Source organism: Salmo salar, chromosome ssa11 (genome assembly GCF_905237065.1).
Source record: "Salmo salar chromosome ssa11, Ssal_v3.1, whole genome shotgun sequence".
Lineage (NCBI taxonomy): Eukaryota > Metazoa > Chordata > Actinopteri > Salmoniformes > Salmonidae > Salmo > Salmo salar.
This window is the reverse complement of record NC_059452.1, coordinates 79,702,659-79,727,758: the sequence shown is the minus strand read 5'-3', so window position 1 is coordinate 79,727,758 and position 25,100 is coordinate 79,702,659. Positions and strand designations below refer to the sequence as shown.

The following is a 25,100-nucleotide window of genomic DNA, read 5'->3' as shown; positions in this document are numbered from 1 at the left end:
ATATTTATTTTTACTCTGTATCGTTGGGAATGGTTCGTAAGCAAGCATTTCACTGTAGAGTCTACACCAGTTGTATTCGCCGCATGTGATAAATAAAAATGTATTTGATTTGGAAAGTGTAAAGTGATTGACAGCCGAGTGAACAAATAACCAGACGCAATGCAGCCCTACAAACCAATCACAAGCCATAGGGCGTTGAATGGTTGAATGGGAGGAGTCGTAATCTAAAATGGCCGCCGCCACAAACAACAACTGACAGATATTTAATATTCTCTCCGATAATTTTCTTCGTCAGACCATGGCTCTAAAAACATATAGGACGTTTGTAATCATTCTTATTACAACTTGTCGATCTTTTGCCGACGATGATAATCATGAAATGGAGGAGTTTCTGAAAAGGGAGCATTCATTGTCAAAACCCTATCAAGGTAACGTTAGCGCCATTGTACCACCCTTTATTATAGTATAATGTGAGAACGCTGAAATGAATGCTGTATATTCGACATTGCAACAATGTTATACTGACTGTGGAGTGTTGATGCTCGTAAGATCGTTTTTTGCTCTATGCTATGTACAACTTGTTTTATATAATATGACAACGGTCCCTCAGTCTTTTCTGTTCTATGTGTGTTACAAATAATGTGTGCTCAGGTGTGGGGTCGTCCAGCTCCTCCCATTGGGAATTGATGGGCGATGCCATGGTAACCACAGAGCAGGTGCGCCTCACAACAGACATGCAGAGCAAGCAGGGGGCAGTGTGGAGCCGCATTGTGAGTACAGAACATTGCACACTGTTAAGTCTACATCACTGTTACTGATTCTCTCTATCAGAGGAGGCTGGTGGGGGGAGCTATAGGAGGATGGGCGCATTGTAATGGCATTAATGAAACAGAGTCATACATGGTTTCCATATGTTTGATACCGTTCCATTGATGCCATTCCTCCCACCAGCCTCCACTGCTCTCTATGCATGTCACATTTTGCATGGCTTTGCCAAAATGGTAATATCTATGTATGTTTGTGTGGCCAGCCCTGTCACCTAAGGGACTGGGAGTTACAAGTGCACTTTAAGATTCATGGCCAAGGCAAGAAGAATCTGAATGGGGATGGACTGGCAATTTGGTACACCAAGGAGCGCATGCAGAAAGGTACTGTCCCACAATGTAGTTCCAACAGAAATACCAGAGTGTAGGTACAATGCAATGCAACTCTATAAATGCATTTCTGTCATTGTGTAGGTCCTGTGTTTGGGAATCAGGACCTTTTCACAGGGCTGGGTGTATTTGTGGACACGTACCCCAATGAGGAAAAACACCTTGAGGTACAGTATGTGCATATACCCGTCAACCTCTTCTATGTGTTTCTGTGGAGGGAAGGAGTAGCTACAATACTGTTACATGTTATGTCACAAATTATAGGACTTTATCTCAACCACTTCCTTTTCATTTTATTGTACTGTCTGGCAGCGGTGTTTGTGTCATATCCTGTCAAATCTGGGTCAACATGTCCTGATCTTCCTGTGCTCTGATAGGGGCCTTAGCTAACTGACAACCAACACCTCCCACCACAAAACAGACCTGAGTCATACAAGCAAGCCAATACAGTGGAATATTTATGAGGTTTTGTTTGGAGTGCTTGTTTTGGGCAGGGCTCACAGACCTGTGTAATGGGCCTTGTGTTGTGCTTCTCTGTTTTGTGCATCCCTATGGAGACAGGCACAGAAGACGAGGTACACCACACGCACACAGGTACTCCATGTTTGGACCACCCATACCAAATGCCCCCCATACCCCTCTCCTTAGCTACTCTCATCAACCCCTAATGAACATGCTGCCCCACGTTGTTGTTGTTTACTACCTATTAACAATTGGTTGCACCTTGAATGTAATTTGCATTTGAATGAGTAGAGGATCAGATGGAGAATGAGGTCACTACCAGCAGTATTGTACTGTTGTGGATGCTGCATCTTGTACCTGTTGTTCTGATTCTCTCTCTCACTATTTTCGGTGCCTCCTTTCTTTTTTCACACCTTCCACCAGAGGATCTTCCCCTTTGTGTTGGCCATGGTGGGGAACGGAAGCATCAGTTATGACCACGAACGAGACGGGCGTCCCACTGAGCTGGGCGGCTGCAACGCCATGGTGCGCAACCTCAACCACGACACCTTCATCTTCATCAGATATGTCCGTCGCAGGCTCACGGTGAGAGCAGGCACACACACACACACATTTTAACGACTCTACGATGTTATCAATATCCAAGTTATTGTGTAATAACTAAATAATAGTGTAATGCCTCATTTCATCCAAGATGCATGTTGGGTCACTTCTATACAAACAGAAATCTGTTGCGTTGAAATGAATTGTTTCATTCACACCCGTTAACTCAACTTTGCAGGAGAATGTCAGAGATATGATGATTTGACTGTGCTAAGTACTGCCTGGGCATACTCTGTTCGACTAGCTCTCACAGTCTCACGTCAGAATTAGATGTTCATCCATGTTTCTCAAAATGTAAAATATCGAAGCTGTTCCAAATGTCAAATTTCAAAGTGTTTAAGGTTAAGTTTTAGGCATTAACTCTGACTTTTGAGGTTAGGGTTGGGCATTAAGTCCAAATGGTTAAGGTTTGGGATAGACGTTATATTGCTGGATTCGAACATACAACCTTTGGCACCAGAGGCAGATGCTTACTGGCTTGCTGTATTGGCTTGCTTGTATGACATCCCTGTCCACAGCACCCTAGCAAAACCAAAACCTACACTGTACTTGAAGGTAACAGCGCTCGCTGTTGCCCCTAGTGGTCGGTTTCCACGTCATCTCCCGGCGTCCTCAGACATAGATGGATGTCGAATACTGACTTGTATCACGGGTGACCTGGCTGAGTGGTGAACTTACTAAATGACTGAGAGGTTGACTGTGTGATATTAGGTTGCTTCTTGTGTAAATATTTTCTGTCTGGATTTGAATGATTTGTATGGCTGACCCTGTTAACCATACTATCTCTACTAGATTATGATTGACATTGATGGGCAGCATGAATGGAGGGACTGTCTGGACATACCGGGGGTACGGCTGCCCCAGGGCTACTACTTTGGAGCCTCGGCCGTCACTGGAGATCTCTCTGGTAGTACTCCCCTCTACTGTGCTTTACATAGTAGCATTAATGAAATTAGCTGTTTTATTGCCATGAATTAGCACCTAGTTTTCATTTACTTCATCTACTTGGTGTTTCATTGAGGTCTCTAATTTCAAGTGAGATGTGACCATCCCAGATTATCACTATAATTTATTTTGATCTAATAGGGAACTAAGATATTGTATTTTGGTCCATTTGAAGGTGTTTTTGCTGCAGTTTTCTTTGAATGACAAACGTTCTGTTACACAGACAATCACGATGTGATCTCCCTGAAACTGTACCAGCTGACTGTGTTACGCAGTGAGACAGAGGAAAAGGAGGAGGAAGATGAGATCACACTACCCAGTGTAGATAACATGGACCTACTAAAGAGTAAGGCTCACTACCTCACACAAACAGAAGAACATACACTTTCATTGGCGTTACTCTACTCAAATAAGATAGTTATTATTGATAAAAAGCTCAAATACATATGCTATCAAATTATGTTATACTATTAGGGCTCTTTAACCAACTCAGTGGCATGTAGTGTCTGCCCCGAGACTGGCAGAAGGTTGGGGATTCGATCCCTGGTCATACCAAAAATAAACTAAAAATGGGACCTGATGCCTTTCTGCTTGTCACTCAGCATTAACAAGATGGATTGGGGGTAAGGCCATGTGATACACTACCCTCCTGTCCAGGGGGTGTACTTGTACATCAAGCTGCCTCACGCTACAGAAACAGGAGATGGGCTGTTCTGGCTCAGACAAGGCGTACTTGTCTAAGGCCTACTTATTATGGCTCCTTGTCACTATTTTTCACTTTCTATCCATACTAACATTTCTCTCTCTGTGTCAGTGGGTGAGAATGAAGAAGGGTGGAGTAGTATTGCTATGTTCTTCACCATCCTCTTCTCCATGCTGGGCTGTTTCCTGCTCATCGTGGTCGGCCTCATCGTCTACAGCCACTGGAACGAGAACAGACGCAAACGCTTCTACTGAGACGGAGAGAGGGGAAAAGAGCGGGAGGGAGGCCTCCCATCATAACCACTACTGTAGTCTGACGACAACTGCACTGAGACGCTGAAATGACTGACAAGATGGAGACAATGTAACTGACCTCCCAGTGTAGACCAATATGCTTGACGGACAGAGGTACCCTTGGGACAACACTAATGAATCCTGGGAAAGACTGAGTAGCAGATGGATGCATTTCAACTACAGTAGCCAACCACACTGACCCCTGCCATGAGTAGACATACAAAAAGTTGTAGTCTGTCCCCACCCCTACTCTCACCAACCAGGCCTTACTCTACACAAGTATAGAGAGCATATTATTATTATGTACTTATTGTGTGAAAATGACCTCCGTGTTGTCAGATAGTGCCATTGCTGGTTAATAGTTTGGTTGTCTTTTTAAGGGGCTGGGGAAATGGATTTATACTCAGTTTTAGGGTTTTGAATGTCAAAGGGACAAAGTAACTGATGTGTTCCAACTCTACAGCCCACATGACCAGGTCCCATCAGCGCTTGAACCGTGTCACACCAAAGATGTTTTCAATGGCCTATCTGGCAATTGATCCGTCGCTTTTCTGCTTCGCTCTAGAAACAGCATCATGTCATATTTGCCTCTATGGTGCTTGCGATCAATGTAAGTCTTTGTGCATTTCAATCGATTCAGACGGTTTCAATGAATTCTCATACTCAATTTTATTAGTTTGAAAAATGTATGGTTGCAGAGAATATGGTTTTGTTGTCAAACTGAATCTACAGTAGAATGCATGAAGGTGCTAGACTAGTCATTTTTACCACTATTTATGTCAAGATTGATTAGGTGTTTTTTCTTTTATTCTGTATATGAAATGAAAAGGTGACCAATCCCTCTCCTTTTGGTTGCATTCATTTATTTGAGTTGCCTGATCCAGACTTAACTTCAAGTTAGGGTGTGCTCCTTTTGCTTTTCTGCACCCACCCAAACTGTTTTGGTTTTGTGGGATATTACCAGAGCGCCCTAGCCAGTGGTTTCGATTCCAAACCAATGTGTACTTTACTGTTTTTCCCCAGACCTGACCTCAGAATTTTAACCATTAACATTTCAAAGGAATTTCAATAAATGATAGCAGTGGTTCCAAACCAGGAGTACTAGGACCCCTAGGGGGTACTTAACTCATGAGACCATAGGCCTACTGGTAAAATGCATGAGGGGGGTACTCCAGGCAGAACAAAATTCAGTTGGTGGCACAGTAACCGAAAAATGTTGGGAACATTGAATTATAGCGTCCCTCTGAAAGGGATCGTTTGGAAATGGGATACTGCAGACACAATCCATTTTAATTCCATGTTCTGAGAAAAACAAGACAATCCACTGCGCCACGCACTGCATCTAAACCGTGTCTCGTCTCCTCGTGAGCAGTGTTTGAAGACAGTGCATTGCATATGCTGCCTTTTCCCCACTGTATGACAGCCTTTTACTCCTGTTAAGCCACTCGGTCTGTGCCTCATCTTTCCACAATATGTAAAATACAGGAGCTAGTTTACTATATTGATGGTAAACTTGTTTTTCTTGCTATTAAGTTACAACCCTAAGTGATGTTGTTTTACTCACTCGTCGGCTCAGGATATGGGAAAGTAGGTAATTAAAATGGATAATGATCATTAAGATGTACCGTAGATACGAACGAGTCCCATCATATTTTTGGCCTAGTTTCAACGTAGGAATGATAGCAGGTAATGTTGTATTACCCTCACTGAAGGTTGAAGGAAATATTCTACTCAAGTCACGCGATTGTATATCATGAAACCACACATGGTTAAGTTTGTGTTCTGCACTAATATTATACTTGAAGCCTTGCCCCCATCCTTTTAGGCATATCTGGCAATGTGGGACTACTACATTTGTGACTTTGTCCCTAAAGAGCATATTAGAGGCTGTCTTGGGTACTCCTCAATAATGACTGAGCCGCGTGCCTTAGGCACCATCTCACTCTGCCTTCTGATGCTCTTCAAGAGCTATATCTCAACTGGTTCAGATGCCTGGGTGGGGAACCGCTTACTGTGTGTTATGCTCTCAGGTAGTCTATCAAAACGCCAACACTATAGGCTTGAGAAACAACAGCAATCAACTAGAAAGTTCAAAGCAAAACGACAGTACAACTTCAGTTGAGTGCCAATGTTTTATTATAAAAAATAAAATACAAATGACCCCGAGAGTACACAGCAGACCCCCACTAAACCAAAGCATTCAAATGTACCACACATTTCAGTGCATTCCTGTCTTTTTGGCTTGTTCTAGGTGATAATAAAAGGGGTATGCGCTTCTGGACAACCCCTTTTCAAGCGTGGGTATTTGTTTTGGAAAAGTCTTACCACGTGAATCAATATCCGCTTGACATTATCCAACTATGGTTGAGGGAGAAATGCAAGAAACATCTGGGTTACAAGTGGGTAACAGAGCATTGGATTATGGGGCGAGTACATTGTTGCCTTGGTGATGTATAATTCAAGTGCAACCATCAAAAAATAAAACCTGGGCTAGCTGAGGTGTCCCCACTCCGCCATTTAACATTGGGTTATATTGGCTTCCATACTTGATACAGGTCACAGTCTATCTTCTATATCAAAGGTTGGGCAATCGAGGAGAAAAAAGGCAAGAACTTATTACTATTTAGTCATTGAAAATTCCTCAAACTAAAAACAATGACAGACGTGCTGCAGTTTACAAAAGACACCCAATGCGCCATGACAGTGCAACACACAAGGGGTGGACCAGTGGCAAAAGTACCCACAGAGCAAACAGAATAATGTTAGTCTGAGGAAAGATTAAATGGCATTAATCCCACAAAAAGCATTCAAAACACTCCTTTAACTTGAACAACCAAAACAGATGTACCCCCCCCCATAATAATAAAAGCAAGAGTAATATTCTTAGCAGATTAGAATAAGAGCAACCCATTCTATCCACTATGTCACTAAAGATGAACAGAAAGAAAACTGAAAAATGTACTAGAATGGCTTCATCTTTACTCCCCTCCCCACACACCAAGAGGTAACATGTAGATACACATTTACTTTTAAAGCATACACACAAATGACATAGTAGCAATAATAACCACTCATTTTTGTTATACATATATATATTTTTTGAAACAAAGACATTACACATACCAACTGAGGTACAGTGTGACAGAAATATTGCTTGTACTGGCAACTACAGACAGAGGAGTTATTGCAGCATACATCAGTGGGTTTATGTTTTTGCATAGCCTAGTCAGGTACATTACAGAGGAACACTTCAGGTGAAAGGAGGATGACATTCTAAATGACAGAGCTTTGGCCTAGTGAGCAAGGTAAATGAAACTTGAGCTGACAACTGATGGCACTGGTGCCAATAGTAGATTTCTGATCAGTGTCAAATACAGATGTCCATAAAAAACAGCATGTTTGCTATTCATGACAATAGGACAGTATGCATATGTAAGTGAGACGTCACGTGTGGGTTGAGTACATTAATTGTTTGGTACTGGCAAACAATCTCAAAATATAATTGTGCACTGTGCCTGCAGTACATGAGTGGGCAAGAATCCTGCCTCAAAAAAGACAAACATTGGTGAGGGTTGCCACGCACTATCTGTTACTATGTTCGGTATGGTCGGGCCCCCTGGAGGGGGAGGGGTTCCTCATGATCCAATGGGATGCAATGAGCCATGACTCAAGCCCCCCCCCAATCATCACACCCGGGGATAGTTACCTCACCAGGGACCATATACCCAACCTGCCACTGAACCTAGTTTGTGCCCTCTTTGCTGGTATACCGCAGCGGCCATGTGGACCAGGTGGGGGGCTTGAGAGGAAAACAGAGAGGAAGAGATAGATACAACCTTCTGAACATTGAAACCAAAAGAAAATATCTTTTTTTTTTTTAATTTTTACAGATAGCCTATTATTTACTACAGAAAAGATGTCTAAACAATTATGTTCAGATATTACCGTGTCTGCAACTGTAGGCAAAGAGGAAAATTACAGAACAGATGAATGGAAGGATGTTTGTCCATGATTGACTGATAGCCCTTTATCTAGGTAAACATGTGAAAGCCAAAGGAGTTTGTTTGGCAATAATCTTGCCCAGTAAGCAGAGTGAGCAATGGGACTGAAACTATGGTTGGGGAAAATCTCTACAAATGTAGTTGGGAGATTTTATCCTCATTTCAAAAACAAGAAAACACCTTTTCATTTATCTATACTGCATCAAAATGAATGCACTTTAGCCTCTACATTTGTAGTTGGGAGATTTTCCCCAACCATTCAAAAAAACAAACGTATCATATGAATCACAAGAAAACAAAACAAGCATTCATGTACATTTTTTTTTCTTCCATTTTCTAATTCAACATGCTTTCAGGTCAGTTCAAATATCAAACTAATGTCCATCATATCCTTAAACAATTTTTTTTTTTTTTTTATCTACGCAAAATAGGGGTACCTAAGAAATAAATTCAACATGACCACAGATAACAAGGGAATTTCTCATACATGTTTTCTGACTAAATAAATGTTGCCTATTCTACAGACCAGTTTCTGCAACATATAGGAGTCATGATCTTGTCTTGTGGTTTCACTCGGGAGTTTACCACATCCTAGAACAACAAGTTGAGCTGACCAATACATGTCAGACGCTTACACTTCAGACTCCATTTGTATAAATGACTCCTCTGGACTACCAAGGGGGGAAGAAAATACATGCTCAAACATTTTTGCCATCTTCAAAAAGCATAGGTCTGAAATATAACCGCCAACTCATCAAATACAGAAGCCTAAAACAAATCTAGTATACCTGTACCCAACTTCAACTGACCACCGTAGTAAGGCATTTCCCTATGCCTCAGAATGACCTCTAAACGGAGTCTGTTCATAGGCCTTCTGCAGCTCGATCCTCATGTCTGTTCCCTAGCAACCTACCAAGGCAGCTTAAGGTGTCTTATCAAAAACATGTCCTAATGTGAGAATGTGAACAGGAGTGTGTGTGCGTGACTATGCTCTACGACTTTTAAAACATTACTTTTACAGTATCAAGGCTTCACACTGTTGAAGACAGACAACTTAGATGTAGGATCTTACATTTGAGCCAGTTTGCTACAGCAGGAAAATAATCATGCAGCAACAGGAAATGTGAAAATATAATTCATGGACATTTTTGTAGGGGTTGATACAATCATGTCTGAAATTTCAAAGTGAAAATTACAAAACTGCAGAATCCTTTTTAAAATCTCAAATACACAAGAAAAAAGGAAAAAAGAAGTACCACTGCTCTTTATTAAGCTTTACGTATCTGCTTCAAGACTATTTTTTTCCCCCAGAGCTTTTGTATTTTTAATTTGCACCCTTATGTAGACATTGCTCCACTCTACCCAGTACAATGCATCGAATTGGGTTGGAGTCGAGGGAAAATAAACGTGTCACCAAATATAACAATGTGCATTTCATAAGTATTCTATGAAAGTGTGTAGTACAAAAGAAGGCCTTAAGGCTGATACATAAAGCTTAATAAAGAGCAGTGATACTAGCCAGAGCACTGTGCAGGTTTCTGCTTTTTTCTCAACTGTTTACCATGCACCTGCAACAAAGATAACTCAGATGTGCGAGTGGCTTTTGAATTTTAAAATCTCAAATGCACCAAATGTTTTACATTTCCTGAATTGCAGGAAAGTTCTCCTGCGACAGAGTGATCAAATTAAGATCCTACATATTTATGGACTGGTATTCAGAATAAATCTGTGTCAATTTCCTTTTTTCATTAGACGTTAATAATACAGTGCATCAGTCCATAACCTAATTGATCAGTGCTGTATGACAGCAAATCAATACATTTAAACCCCCCCCAAAAAGCAGCTGGACTTGTGTGGTGCTTCTTCTTCGTGGAACTGCACAGTAAGATCACATGCACTCCACACCCGATTCTACAACTACGCTTCGACACACATGCTTAGGCAAGCGACGCACAACACTGAGGAACATGCAGTTTATCAGCGTGCAGCTATGCTAACGCTACACACACACAGCAAAGCCACACCCACCCCACTAAATGGAAATGACCACCACAAAATCTCTAGCATTGCTCCTACAGGGTTCACACCACCGCAAGCCAAGAGAGTACGCAACAGCACACTGCAGGCCCAACGCAGTCATAACATGATGAAACTAGGTACAGGGTGTCTATACTTAAAACCTTGGTTCACTCAGTCCGAGCCGCACACGACCAGGAGACTCGTGGTGAAGCTGCGTCACTATCGGGCTCTGGCTGTCGCTGGATGAAAACAGCAGCCGATTCGTCAGCTTGGGGACAATGGCCTGGGAGTGTTTCGCTATATGTTGCAGACACAACGAATCAGAAAACACTACCTACACACAGACAAAAACAAATGACTCATGCCTTCTATGCAATATCCTAGTGCATTGTTTATAAAAGTGGTCTAAAGCCTGGTGAGTTGAGTGCATTACACCAGGGGCCAGGGCACTTTGTGGCTATGCTAAGTAAGACCACTCCTCTACACATCCTATAAAACACACAATACACCCACAGCAGCACCTTGGTAGAGCTGTGTTGCTATTAATGTGGGTAATAGTGGCCTCAGCCAAAGCTGGTTTTAGAGAGAAGTAATACAAAGACAAGAAAATGATAAAGGAGCAAAGTACTATAGAGCTGAACCTTCAGTATTCCTGGTAATATCACTGCCGGGCTGGGACACACACGGTCGACCACCGCGAGGCTTTTTATAGACACCAAGTTGCAGGCACAGCGATGGGATAATGTCACAGCTTACAGTCTTGAGTTCACTTGGCCACAGACAGAACTTGGCCGCACATCAAAACGTCTGTCCCAGTCCATTCGATACACTTCAGTCTGGCCAAGTGTTGACCGGAGTACTGGTGGAGTCACGAGGGATGGGAAGCAGGGGGATTCAGGGGGAGGAGTCTGATGTTACTGGGACACAGTCCAGAGAGGGAGAGCCTATAAGAGACATGCACATCTTCACTTCCCCTTCCCAGCCTCTTCTCTGGATGCAAATAGCCCTGCTGTCACTCTGCAAGGAAACCAGGCGCAGGCTAAGACGACTCAGGGGTGACATCACTTTGCAGCTGTCTCCTAGATTACACAGTACACACCCTTACAAAAACAAAACAAGTTCCATTTGTCACAGTTGGTACACCTTGTTCAGTCCCTTCAGGTCAGGATTGTGTCTTGAAGCGTTATCTTCTGTTTTGACCCTTATGTGCTGGGGCCTAGAGGCCTGTGGGTTGGTGACTGTTGCAGTATACTGTCCTGTCCCCACGTAGGTGAAATGTTAGAAGGACCAGAAGAAAATGTCCAGGCCAGACAGTGGGGTGGGTAGATGTAGTCAATTCTGTGACAGCGTCAACACCTCTTCTTACCACCTGGTGGTCTCTCTAGAAGTTTTAGCCATCCAGGAAGACTTAGCATTTTTCCTCATCATCCCCATGTTAAGAACTAAACAAAGCAGAGGGACCATGGGTATTAAACAATTAGCCACACGAAAAATCAGCTTTCTCAAATAAGAGCTTTTCTTTTTGTCATCATCGTCATTATATGGATCATAACTGAGAAGGATGTTAAACAACAGGACAACCTGGTTAATTTGGTGAGTTATTGTGGGGCATTTCATTTGCTGGTGGTGTCGGAGCTATTGTTATGATGACAATGACAAGAGCTCTCCTGGGTCTCCCTCCCTAAAGCGCAGATCCGGCAGCAACAGCAGCCTCTGGGATGGTAGGTGGTGGAGCTCAGACCAGGCGGTCTCCGGTGCTGGTGGTCTGACCCTGGGGCTGAGGTTGGGGCTCAGGGGTTCTCGCTTTGTGTCTGAGGGTGTGGTGGTGATCAGAGGCAGAGCAGCAGTCCCCCGTGGCCCCCTGACACACCCGCTCCTCGTCCTCCTCCGGCCCAGAGCCCTCATCTAGTTGACAAACACACACCTCAATCCCTGAGTCACCCGTCACATGCCTGCGCCGGGTCAGCAGCTCCTCCTCCAATGGGCCTTCAGGGTCCACCTCCAGCGGTCGCTCTGATTGGCTGGGCACAGACGCGGCTTCTTGGTCTGATGACGAATTGGCGGTCTGCTCCTCTCTTGGCGCGTCCTCTGTTGGGGGCTCCAGCAACGCGACCGCTTCTGATTGGATGGATGGCAGCAGGATGACAGTAGTGGTCTCTGGGGTAATCTCGGAGTAAGGCGGAGGAGGAGTCGGGGGATGACCCACCACCTCTTCATAGTCAGGAAGCTTGCAGTCTGTCCAGAACCCTGGGCGTAAATAAACAAACAGGAGTCAACCATCTTAACCCTTTACACTGGGACCCATATACGGTTTGAAAATTGCAGATTTGGGCACCGATACCGCCTGAATTGGAATGCAGTGGCTGTACAGTAATATGCTATAAACGACGTCAGAGCTCAGGCTCTGCGCTTCACGGCGCTGTATAGGTTGACTGACCTCCATAAATTAGCTGTAAATTAAAAGGACTCTGTATTTTGAAAGATGAGACGTTGATTATAATAAATACCGCTTCGATGTCATACAATCAAGCCAAACAGCCATGAGTCCTTTCTATGCGTATCAAAATTACGATCCGTTTCTCTGAATTGCCCTGTCAAAGCCTGACACTAAGATCGTATTTTATAACTTTTATAACTCGGTAAACCAAAACTTCTGTACTTTTTCGATAGTAGAACATGAAAAGTGGTTCGGTACTAGATTATTTTGTAATTTTTTTTTAACTTACGGTACTTTTGTCAAACGTTTCAAGCCTGTCTATCAGCGCAGCCAACCCCTTATTATAGTGCGCAGCGTGCCTGCTCCACTTTATTGCTAGCCTGCACTGGGAGTCTAGGCTGCATCATGTTAGCTCCCCGCTTATGCTCCACAGAAGTAACCACGCTTGAATAATGTGACACAGCATGTAGAAACTGTTAATTACTGTTCGCAAAACAATGTCCATACGGGCTACAACCCTTACAATGGACGAAGATACCAGTAGTTTCCAGCTTTGTAGGCAAAATTTCCTTGCTAGCTGACAGCTAAAATCAATTCATTACCCTAGTACTTTGTCATAATATGCAAACCCTAATGCAAAATATGCTGATTGCCACCAAAAACTTTATTCATTCACTTATTCGGTCTCTCTCACGTCTCTCCCAAAGATGATCTATTGCCTCAGCGAACTGGCTGTGCTCCCACAGCCAGACTGCCTCGCAAATTATGTCATTACTAGCTAAAGAGACAGCGCACAGTTTTATAAAAGAAGCTACGTCTAGGCAAATGTTGTTGATCAGTACAATAAAATGCCACATGGAAGGGAAACAGCTTGTCAACTGTAGCCCCACGAAATCAGCCAAAACAAGCTCAATAACTCCTATTGAATATAAAGTCCCCTGTATTGTGGATAGGCCTAGGCTACATCTTGATGTACCTACTTTATCAATAGAGATGTACCATTCAAATAAATGATTCCCATTATGTCGTTAGATTGGTAAAAACTAAGTAAAATTGACTGTATAATTGATTCATTAATGCATACACAGAAGTCTCAAAACTGTTGACGTAAATAAATGCAACTGTAATGATTTTAAACTCAAAAGATGCACAACGATTGAACAGAGCTGTAGCTGACAATCTGTCTGGATCAAGTGCCATTCCGTGACTTTGGCTAATATGCCTTATTTTTTTGCAGTGGTATCTTTTGGTATTGGGAATTATGATGCTATCGCGTATTGCGATACTTAACCTGGTATCCAAGTAAAAATTCTGGTATCGTGACAACCGCATAAACTTGTCATGTTGGTAATAGAAGAAGCTTTCAAATGATGCCTACCTGACCCAATTGGGATTTATATAAAATGGGCCGTTTTTGGATTGTGTAAACAGTAATTGTGTGATGGCGGGGATGCAGTACTCTAAACAACGAGAAGTGTGGTTGCTCTAGTTCCTCAATGGCACAGCTAAGATGCTTCTTTGAGTCATTAAAGGGGATTGAAATGACCTAGGAACTGTTCACACTTTGGAGAGGTGTTTGGACACTTGGAGACACCAGTTAGTCCTCTCACTCAAACCCTTGTAGTTCCTTTGTCTTATGTTGCACCTAACCCACATTTTCCAGGAATATTTTTATCACTTTGCTGAATGTATCCAGAGTATTTTCATATTTCATTATCAACAAATACAGTAAATATAAAAATGCACATAAAATCAACAGTATAATGTTTGGATTCAGTCTGGTTTCAGGTGATCTGTTGTGTCCTCAACTTTGGTCTAATCCTTTTCCCGTAATCTCCAAACTGTTCCCTTTCAATGCTACCATGCTTATGCATTTAATATTTCTTCTGTAAGAAACATTTCAATTTAGCCCTAACCACTTAGGCCAATTCCCACAAGTATAAAGGGTTAACACGGTCTAGATAGGGTTAGCTGGTGTTGAACTAAATAACTAACTGTCAGGTGTGGTTCTGAATCGGCTAAGAACCATCTCCACCCACCAGGCCTAGTTACACTAAACAGTTAACTCAGAGGGACGAGGTCGTGTAATAAGTGGCCAGTTGGAGCTGAGAGACTCACTCAGGTTGAGGGGTGGAGGGGAGATGAAGGAACTAGAAGCTCCCTGGTAGGCCATAAGGCTGATTTCGCGCTGGCGCTGCTCCTGCTGCAGCCGCATCTTGACCCGACGGTGACGGTAGGCACAGCAGCAACTCAGCATTATGATGAGGGTCCACACCAGCCAGAACCCTGCACAAAATCATGTAGTTACATTCTCAATCAACTCATTTTGGCCAATGATTTTGTTTCAGCGCTATTGATTTCAGCATTACTACATGATTATTTGTCAAATTGGAGTGACTCAAAGAAAGTGACAAATTCAGAGATTCCCATAAGAATACATCATGTAAAAATCAGAAGAAAATAAATATTGGGAAGTGGGACAGAGTTATGCTAGAAAGGCAAGGATAGAAGAGGACACTCAGAACATACACCACAGCTCGTAGTAGTAGGTGCAGCACTCCGTCTCACCGCAGCAGTACCCCATCTCACACCGGTATTGCTCATTGTTCACTCCGAAACAGAACTCCTTACCCTAAACACAAACACACAGGCAGGCATGCTATTCAGTGACATCTCTCTCTCACACACAACCGGGAGAAAATCTCAGGATTATGCATACATGCACAGCTGTTTGACAAAGTTATATTGGGATTTACTGCACAAAACACTAACAAGCAAGCCTACAAAGTCAGACTCACTTTCGCTGTGGATGAACATTCAAATAGCATTCAATGCGTTGAAAATCAAATGACAAAATACAGTGCATTCTGAAAGTATTCAGACCCCTTCCATTTTTCAAATAAGTATTTGTCCTTAACTGACTTGCCTAGTTTATTCAATAAAAAAAAAAAAGATTTATGACGAAGTGAAAACTGGTTTAGACATTTTTGCAAATAAAAAACTAATCGGAAATACCAAATTTACATAAGTATTCAGACCCTTTGCTATGAGACTCGAAATTGAGCTCAGGGGCATCCTGTTTCTATTGATCATCTTGTTTCTACAACTTGGAGTCCACCAGTAGTAAATTAAATTGATTGGACATGATTTGAAAGGCACACACCTGTCTATACAAGGTCCCACAGTTCACAGTGCATGTAGCACTCCACCAATCAGGCCTTTATGGTAAAGCGGCCAGACGGAAACCACTCCTTAGTAAAATGCATGACAGCCCGCTTGGAGTTCGCCAAAAGGCACCTAAAGGACTCTGACCATGAGAAACAATTCTCTGGTCTGATGAAACCAAGATTGAACGTCTGGAGGAAACCTGGCACCATCCCTACGGTGAAGCATGGTGGTGGCAGCGTCATGCTGTGGGGATGTTTTTCAGAGGCAGGGACTGGGAGACTAGTTAGGATCGAGAGAAAGATGAACAGCAAAGTACAGAGATCCTTGATGAAAACCTGGGAGCGCACAGTACCTCAGACTGGGACGGAGGTTCACCTTCCAACAGGACAACGACCCTAAGCACACAGCCAAGACAACACAGAAGTGACTTCGGGACAAGTCTCTGAATGTCCTTGAAATTGCCCAACCAGAGCCCGGACTTGAAACCGATTGAATGTCTCTGGAGAGATCTGAAAATAGCTGTGTAGCCACGCTCCCCATCCAACCTGACAGAACTTGAGAGGATCTGCAGAGAAGAATGGGAGAAACTCCCCAAATACAGGTGTGCCAAGCTTGTAGCGCCATACCAAGAAGACGGCGAGGCTGTAATCGCTGCAAACAGGTGTTTCAACAAAGTGCTGAGTAAAAGGGTTTGAATACTTATGTAAAATGTGACATTTTAGTTTTTTCTTTTTGATAAATTTGCAAACATTTCTAAACCTGTTTTTGCTTTGTCATTATGGGGTGTTGTGTAGATTGATGGGGGGGAAATTATTTTGATACATTTTAGAATAAGGCTGTAACGTAACAAAATGTGGAAAACGTCAAGGGGTCTCAACACTTTCCAAATGCACTGTAGATGTTGCATTGACAGGTAAGTGACATCTCCTGATTATACAAACATATCATAGAAGCTGCCAAATGCACTCAAGTTGTTTTAACTAAGTTTAGAAGAGCAGCATTTTAACCAGGTACTGTGATAGGCTGTTTTATTTAGGTTTTCGGCCAGTAGCTAGCTAACAGTTACAGCAAGCTATATGCGTCGCTACCAACAAATACATAAAAGGAAAAATGCAATTACTTAGCTAGAAAGCTAGCTAGCCAGCTAACCAGTAATTTTGCGTGCTGTGTTTACTGGTGGTAGCTAGCAGCCAGCTATCGAAGTGACTTGTTGTATACTTCAATAGTAAAATTGTCCAGTAGCTACAGATAAAATATCACACTGTTATGTCTACAAAATATTATGCTTGCAAACATTAGCTAGCTATTTTAATGGACTGCGACATTCAATTTGTTTTCAGTTTGGATATTCAAAGTTCTCTTGTCAATACCTCGCCCACTGAAAGTCCTAGGAAGATGAGTGATATAAGCAGAATCAGATGACGGTAGAGAGCAAGGGTAAACCTTTTTTCAAATCCATCCCATTTTTCAAGAAGTGACTTTGTTGGTTTAAAAATGGGGGAATATTATACATTCGCGGCTAAAGGACCATCTTAAAAGTGCCATCAGCAGAACCTGGTGTTTACAGGATTTAATCAATTAAAGCTGCAATATGTTTCTTTTTGGACAACTGAAAAATCTCACAAAGAAAAGTGAGTTACAGATCTGTCACTCTCATTGAAAGCAAGCTAAAGAAGCAGTAGATCTGTTAAGTGCGCAATTTCTATGCTTCCAGTATAGTTTTTTCCCATCTCACTTTTGTACACCAGCTTCAAAGTTGGAAATACAATATTTTTTGTTATGGAAAATATTTCACAGCGGATTAGATGGCACAATTATTCTCTACACTATACTTGCTTGTTTTGTTACAAACTGAAATTACTGTAGGCGAACGATTAGATTTCTGCATAGTGCATCTTAAATGATCTAGAGCACTTAAGCCAACTTTGTCCCCCCCAACAACAATTACATTTTGAAATTTGATACTTTATTTTATAAGTGTTATGTAAAAATTACAAGATCATAAACCATGAATAGGCCTACGATCTTCAGTGTTTCCCCTAGGATATTTTTCAGCAGCAGTGGGAAAGTTAGGGGTGGGTTCTTTGCTGGGGGAGATTTTTATAGAACGACTGACAAGGTCACTTGTTGTGACTTAAAAGTAAAAAAAACATTCTACTCTCAAAATGTCATTATGTTGACACCATCTGAAATAACTGATGTGCACCATAAGGAGATGAGGCACAAGCGATGGCTGTACGTTCATGGCTCTCATTTGCGCCACTGCTCATCGTTTTCTACAAAATACCTTCCTATCCATATGAGCGGTGGGTTCCTTTACCTCTCATGAAAGGTACACCTTTAGTTTTTTCCCCCAAATAATTCCCCTTAGATGTTATACATATTTAATCATATTACAATTGTGGTTATTTGTTCACGTACAGATCATATTTTTTATAATTTCTTATCCAAATTTTAGACCCTTGACATTTTCCACATTTAGTTATGTTACAGCCTTATTCTAAAATGTATTAAATTGTTTTTTCCCCACATCAATCTACACACAATACCCCATAATGACAAAGCAAAAACAGTTACAATTTTGCTAATTACAAATCAACTGAAATGTAATTTACATAAGTATTCAGACCCAGCATGATGCTACCATCACCATAGGGATGGTGCCAGGTTTCCTCCAGACATGACGTTTGGCATTCAGGCCAAAGAGTTCAATCTTGGTTCCATCAGACCAGATAATCTTGTTTCTCAAGGTCATGGTCTTTAGGTGCCTTTTGGCAAACTCCAAGTGGGCTGTAACGTGCCTTTTACTGAGGAGTGGCTTCCATCTGGCCATTCTACCATAAAGGCCTGATTGGTGGAGTGCTGCAGAGATGGTTGTGCTTCTGGAAGGTTCTCCCATCTCCACAGAGGAACTCTGGAGCTCTGTCAGAGTGACCATCGGATTCTTGGTCACCTCATTAACCAAGGCCCTTCTACCCGATTGCTCAGTGTGGCCAGGCGGCCAGCTCTAGGAAGAGTTTTGGTGGTTCCAAACTTCTTCCATTTAAGAACGGTGGAGGCCACCGTGTTCTTGGGGACCTTCGATGCTGCAGAAATGTCTGTCTCGGATCTCTATGGACAATTCCTTCGACCTCATGGCTTGGTTTTTGCTCTGACATGCACTGTCAACTGTGGGACCTTATATAGACAGGTGTGTGCCTTTCCAAATTCTCTCCAATCAATTGAATTTACCACAGGTGGACTCCAATCAAATTGTAGAAACATCAAGGATGATCAATGGAAACACCAGAGCTCAATTTTGAGTCTCATAGCAAAGGGTCTGAATGTAAATGTATTATTTAATAAATCGGCAAAAAAAAAATTCTTTGTCAGTATGGGGTACTGTTTGTAGATTGCAGAGGAAAAACATATTTCATCCCTTTTAGAATAAGGCTGTATCAAAATGTGGGAAAAGTCAAGGGGTTGGAATACTTTACTAAGGCACTGTACCTGTAAAACCACTTGATGTTAAGTCAGACCTCCCTTCTTCATAGTACATCCATTAGAATTTCCATTGCACTGAATTCATGAATATTTCCAACTGTTGGTCCTTTTTTCAATAACTCAGTGTCCATGAGCTATAACCTGTCTTAATAAGGGTACACCTTTTCTTTTTTCCAAATTCCTCTTTTTTTTTTTACAGATATTTATACTACTACAGCTGTGGTTATTTGTTCACGTACAGATCAACATTTCTGTAGCTCTATATGAAGATGGTTTTGAAATATAAAGCTGAAAAATATTTTCAATATTGCACATATTTAACATCATGTATGTACCACTAGGTGGAGCCATTGACCACAATACCTCTTACTCTGTGGACCTCCTTGTATTGACAGACACCTCTTACTGGCATTGCCAGCTGATTGTCTTCCCTTATCCCTAGGTACTTGTCCATTCCGTCTGTGTCATTGTTTTGATGAAGGCCATTGATGAAGCCCGAAACGTAAATATTTAATTAGTAGTTTAAATAAAATAATTATTTTTTAGCGTCCAACACAAGTGTTAGTTGCATAGGTCGGAGAGTTGGTTAAATGAGCTATAATTACTTGTCAGAGGAATGATTACAAACATTATGGTATTGTCCAAATTGGGAATTTAGCCAGGACACCGGGGTAAGAACCTATTCTCTTATGAGAAGTAGGCCTACCATGTTAAGCTATTCAATAACCAGAGCCAAAATACCCATTTCTTGCCCCTTCTGAAAAACTACATCTTCCACAGGAATGTCATGGGCACAAAGACCTAAAACATATGCACTTGTGGAGATCAAAAGCTTGTGGAGACTGGTATAAGCAGTTTGAAACTTCCACCTAGCCTATAAGAGGGCAAGTTGGAGGGACTGACCTAACGTCAAGTGGTTTTACACATATAGGTCATTTGGATAAGAAACTATTGAAAATGAAATCTGTATGCCAACAAATAACCACAGCTATAACAGGATAAATGGCTTTTAAAAAATGAAGGAAAGGGATTTTGGAAAAATTAAAAGTGTACCCTTCATATGAGAGGTAAAGGAACCCGCCACACTTGTCTGTAGATCATATGGATGGGGAGGTATTAACATTTAGAACTATCACAAGAAATATTAATATATTATTTTAAATAAATCAGAGAAGTGGTGAACTGGAAATATCATTAATACAGCATGGATGGGGGGGGGGGGGTGTTAAATATAACACTCTTAGTAACTAAACGTAATACCAACAAAATATTGGGCCCGATGCAGTGGGTATAATCTTTATATTAGGTCTAATTCTCCTCAATGGGGACGCAACAATGTATGTTGTTGATCAAGGTCCTAAACGACATCATAACCGCCATCGATAAGAGACATTACTGTGCAGCCGTATTCATCGACCTGGCCAAGGCTTTCGACTCTGTCAATCACCACATTCTTATTGGCAGACTCGACAGCCTTGGTTTCTCAAATGATTGGCTCGCCTGGTTTAGCAACTACTTCTCTGATAGAGTTCAGTGTGTCAAATCGGAGGGCCTGTTGTCCGGACCTCTGGCAGTCTCTATGGTGGTGCCACAGGGTTCAATTCTCTGGCCGACTCTCTTCTCTGTATACATCAATGATGTCGCTCTTGCTGCTGGTGATTCTCTGATCCACCTCTATGCAGACGACACCATTCTGTATACTTCTGGCCCCTCTTTGGACACTGTGTTAACTAACCTCCAGACGAGCTTCAATGCCTTCCGTGGCCTCCGTGCTCTTAAACGCAGGTAAAACTAAATGCATGCTATTCAATCAATCACTGCCCGCACCTGCTCGCCCGTCCAGCATCACTACTCTGGACGGCTCTGACTTAGAATACGTGGACAACTACAAATACCTGGGTGTCTGGTTAGACTGTAAACTCTCCTTCCAGACTCACATTAACCTGTTAGGGCTAGGGGGCAGTATTTACACGGCCGGATAAAAAACGTACCCGATTTAATCTGGTTATTACTACTGCTCAGAAACTAGAATATGCATATAATTATTGGCTTTGGATAGAAAACACCCTAAAGTTTCTAAAACTGTTTGAATGGTGTCTGTGAGTATAACAGAACTCATATGGCAGGCAAAAAGCTGAATGATGTCGAGGCAGCCCCTGGCTGAAAAACATTAGCGCGTTTGGATAGTGGTCGGTCAGAGTACTATGAGACTGAGGCGCGTGCACGAGGCGACCCCATGTTTTTATTTTCTCTCTCTTTGTACTAAAACACAGATTCCCGGTCGGAATATTATCGCTTTTTTACGAGAAAAATGGCATAAAAATTGATTTTAAACAGCGGTTGACATGCTTCGAAGTACGGTAATGGAATATTTAGATTTTTTTTGTCACGAAACGCGTCGTGCGCGTCACCCTTCTTTACACTTCGGATAGTGTCTTGAACGCACGAACAAAACAGAGGATATTTGAACATAACTATGGATTATTTTGAACCAAACCAACATTTGTTATTGAAGTAGAAGTCCTGGGAGTGCATTCTGACGAAGAACAGCAAAGGTAATAACATTTTTCTTATAGTAAATCTGACTTTGGTGAGGGCTAAACTTGGTGGGTGTCTAAATAGCTACCCCTGTGATGCCGGGCTATCTACTTAGAATATTGCAAAATGTGCTTTCACCGAAAAGCTATTTTAAAATCGGACATAGCGAGTGCATAGAGGAGTTCTGTATCTATAATTCTTAAAATAATTGTTCTGTTTTTTGTGAACGTTTATTGTGAGTAATTTAGTAAATTCACCGGAAGTTTGCGGGGGGTATGCTAGTTCTGAACGTCACATGCTAATGTAAAAAGCTGTTTTTTGATATAAATATGAACTTGATTGAACAAAACATCCATGTATTGTATAACATAATGTCCTAGGTGTGTCATCTGATGAAGACCATCAAAGGTTAGTGCTGCATTTAGCTGTGGTTTGGGTTTATGTGACATTATATGCTAGCTTGAAAAATGGGTAGTCTGATTATTTCTGGCTGGGTACTCTGCTGACATAATCTAATGTTTTGCTTTCGTTGTAAAGCCTTTTTGAAATCGGACAGTGTGGTTAGATTAACGAGAGTCTTGTCTTTAAAATGGTGTAAAATAGTCATATGTTTGAGAAATTGAAGTAATAGCATTTCTAAGGTATTTGAATAACGCGCCACAGGATTCCACTGGCTCTTACGTAGGTGGGTCGATTTCGTCCCACCGACCCTAGAGAAGTTAAGCATCTCCAATCCAAAATTAAATCTAGAATCGGCTTCCTATATCGCAACAAAGCATCCTTCACTCATGCTGCCAAACACACCCTCGTAAAACTGACTATCCTACCGATCCTCGACTTCGGTGATGTCATCTATAAAATAGCCTCCAACACTCTACTCAACAAACTGGATGCAGTCTATCACAGTGCCATCCGTTTTGTCACCAAAGCCCCATACACTACCCACCATTGTGACCTGTACGCGCTCGTTGGTTGGCCCTCGCTTCATACTCGTCACCAAACCCACTGGCTACAGGTTATCTACAAGTCTCTGCTAGGTAAAGCCCCGCCTTATCTCAGCTCACTGGTCACCATAGCAGCACCCACTCGTAGCATGCGCTCCAGCAGATATATCTCACTGGTCACCCCCAAAGCCAATTCCTCCTTTGGCCGCCTTTCCTTCCAATTCTCTGCTGCCAATGACTGGAACTAACTGCAAAAATCTCTGAAGCTGGAGACTCATATCTCCCTCACTAGCTTTAAGCACCAGCTGTCAGAGCAGCTCACAGATCACTGCACCTGTACATAGCCCATCTGTAAACAGCCCATCTATCTACCTACCTCATCCCCATACTGTATTTATTTATTTATCTTGCTCCTTTGCACCCCAGTATCTCTACTTGCATTCATCTTCTGCACATCTACCATTCCAGTGTTTAATTGCTATATTGTAATTACTTCGCCACCATGGCCTATTTATTGCCTTAACTCCCTTATCTTACCTCATTTGCACTCACTGTATATAGACTTTGTTTTCGTTTGTTGTACTGTATTATTGACCGTATGTTTTGTTTATTCCATGTGTAACTCTGTGTTGTTGTATGTGTCGAATTGCTACGCTTTATCTTGACCAGGTCGCAGTTGCAAATTAGAAACTTGTTCTCAACTAGCCTACCTGGTTAAATAAAGGTTAAATAAATAAAATATATATTTTTACTTTCCCTTAATCACCGGTATTGTACTTCTACTAAGGTCCCCTAAACCACCGGAGCGCAAGAAAACAGCATATTTTCTCCTTTTTCCCCTCTTAAGGAAAAACCCAACTATCAGTAAAACCAAAGTGTGAGCCTTCTTCTCTACCATCATCTGATTCGAACTGTCATCATCCGAAGAACAAATGAGCAAATTCAAAATATCGAAAGCAAAAAAAATATACTGCGGTGCTCTACCGGACAAAATAACCTGACGTTAGGGTAGCTAGCTATGGGTGGTTTATCAACTAATCTTACCAATACTTTCAAAACGTCGCATAATATCTTAGGTATTTCATGCTATAAACATAGTAGTTATAAATATATCAACAAACACACGATTTGCCCAAACTGACGTCACCCAAAGTTGGAGTTGCTAGCGAGCCATGCCCAAGTTCCTTTGTGGGGAAACAAAAAGGCACAATAGAAGGCCTAGGATCCAGCTGCGATCCACGGGCTTGGTTAAAAGCGCTTACCGCGCTATGAACGCAAACTGCAGCTTACCTGTACCAAACAGGTCCCGGTGCAAAGCAGACCTACAATGGATCCCAGTGTTTTCTGTGGCATCTTTCTGGGTTGTTGGCCAACAACACGACGGGAATCATATAGCAGTTGATCCACAACTTGTGAAATGAACAACTAATTCAAACCGTTACGTACGTGACATGTTTTGTCTCTGTCGTAAGGCGTTCAGTGACTCAAATCTCAACCAGAAACAGAGATGTTGCACTAGCCACTGGATGGCGGTGTTGTCATACAACTGGAGAAGTATTTTTGTGCAACTTGTATAGTGGCACTCCTGTCTCCTTTTCACCTCATTTAACATCGGATTTACTTAAAAGGTGTGTGTAACAAAAGGAACATCTCAATATGTTGTCCATGTAAGTCATGACATATTGGGGAAAAAGGCCGATGACATTACGACTTCCCATCAAACCAACTCCTTGAATGCCCTACTCCACATGTCCAACTCATTCCACAGAGGGCCAAGTGTGTGTGTTTTTTTTTCTCCCCCTTGTACTTGATTGATGAATTAAGGTCACTAATTAGTAAGGAACTCACCTGGTTTTATAGGCCTTAATTTAAAGGGATAAACCAAAAACCTGCAGACACTCTGCTCACCATGGAATGAGTTTGACAACCCTGCCCAACTCCTTGAAATTATCAAAAAAATATATACTTTTTTTGCTTAAAACATATATTTGTTTACCCTTTAATGTGTGTACTTTACTGTAATATCAGTTTTCAACAGGAAAAATAAAAGAAATATTGGAGGACATAATATGTACTGGTAGTAAATTTCATGATTTTCAGACAAGCAAAAATAATAGCAAATGCTATGGAAAAAAATCCCCATATTTTAGCGTTACCTGTAGGTAATGCTGGGTGAGCAACACTGGTCATGTTTTTGATTTAACCAACTTGGAAGACCAGGTGTGTTGAATTTAGGAAATCACTGAACTGATCAATTAGCTCAGTTGATCAGGTGGGGTACCTAGTTGGAATAAATACTAGAAGGGTGTAGCTGCCACTCAATATGGCGACCGGAGTATGGGCGAGTGGG

The 25,100-nt window shown here is 41.9% G+C and overlaps 2 protein-coding genes across 4 annotated transcripts; one reads left to right on the top strand and one right to left on the bottom strand.

Moving 5' to 3' along the window:
* The first annotated feature begins 202 nt into the window (after positions 1 to 202).
* On the top strand, positions 203 to 5,003 carry lman2la (lectin, mannose-binding 2-like a). Of its 3 annotated transcripts, none has more exons than XM_014128765.2 (9): positions 203 to 428; positions 652 to 770; positions 1,031 to 1,148; positions 1,239 to 1,321; positions 1,716 to 1,748; positions 2,040 to 2,201; positions 3,012 to 3,126; positions 3,388 to 3,510; positions 4,085 to 5,003. In XM_014128765.2, exons 1-9 carry the CDS (start codon positions 299 to 301, stop codon positions 4,204 to 4,206), a joined length of 1,005 nt encoding a protein of 334 aa, XP_013984240.1. In that variant the 5' UTR covers positions 203 to 298; the 3' UTR covers positions 4,207 to 5,003. The 3 variants fall into 3 exon arrangements, with proteins under 3 accessions (XP_013984240.1, XP_013984239.1, XP_013984241.1); XM_014128764.2 differs by having other exon boundaries at positions 3,979 to 5,003; XM_014128766.2 differs by lacking the exon at positions 1,716 to 1,748 and having other exon boundaries at positions 3,979 to 5,003.
* Positions 5,004 to 6,278: 1,275 nt separating this feature from the next.
* On the bottom strand, positions 6,279 to 24,374 carry LOC106563291 (WW domain-binding protein 1). Its single transcript, XM_014128767.2, has 4 exons — positions 24,041 to 24,374; positions 15,147 to 15,249; positions 14,736 to 14,903; positions 6,279 to 12,427 (listed from the first exon to the last, which is right to left on the bottom strand). The coding sequence occupies exons 1-4, from the start codon at positions 24,101 to 24,103 to the stop codon at positions 11,916 to 11,918; spliced, it is 846 nt and encodes a 281-aa protein (XP_013984242.1). The 5' UTR covers positions 24,104 to 24,374; the 3' UTR covers positions 6,279 to 11,915.
* Positions 24,375 to 25,100: the final 726 nt, after the last annotated feature.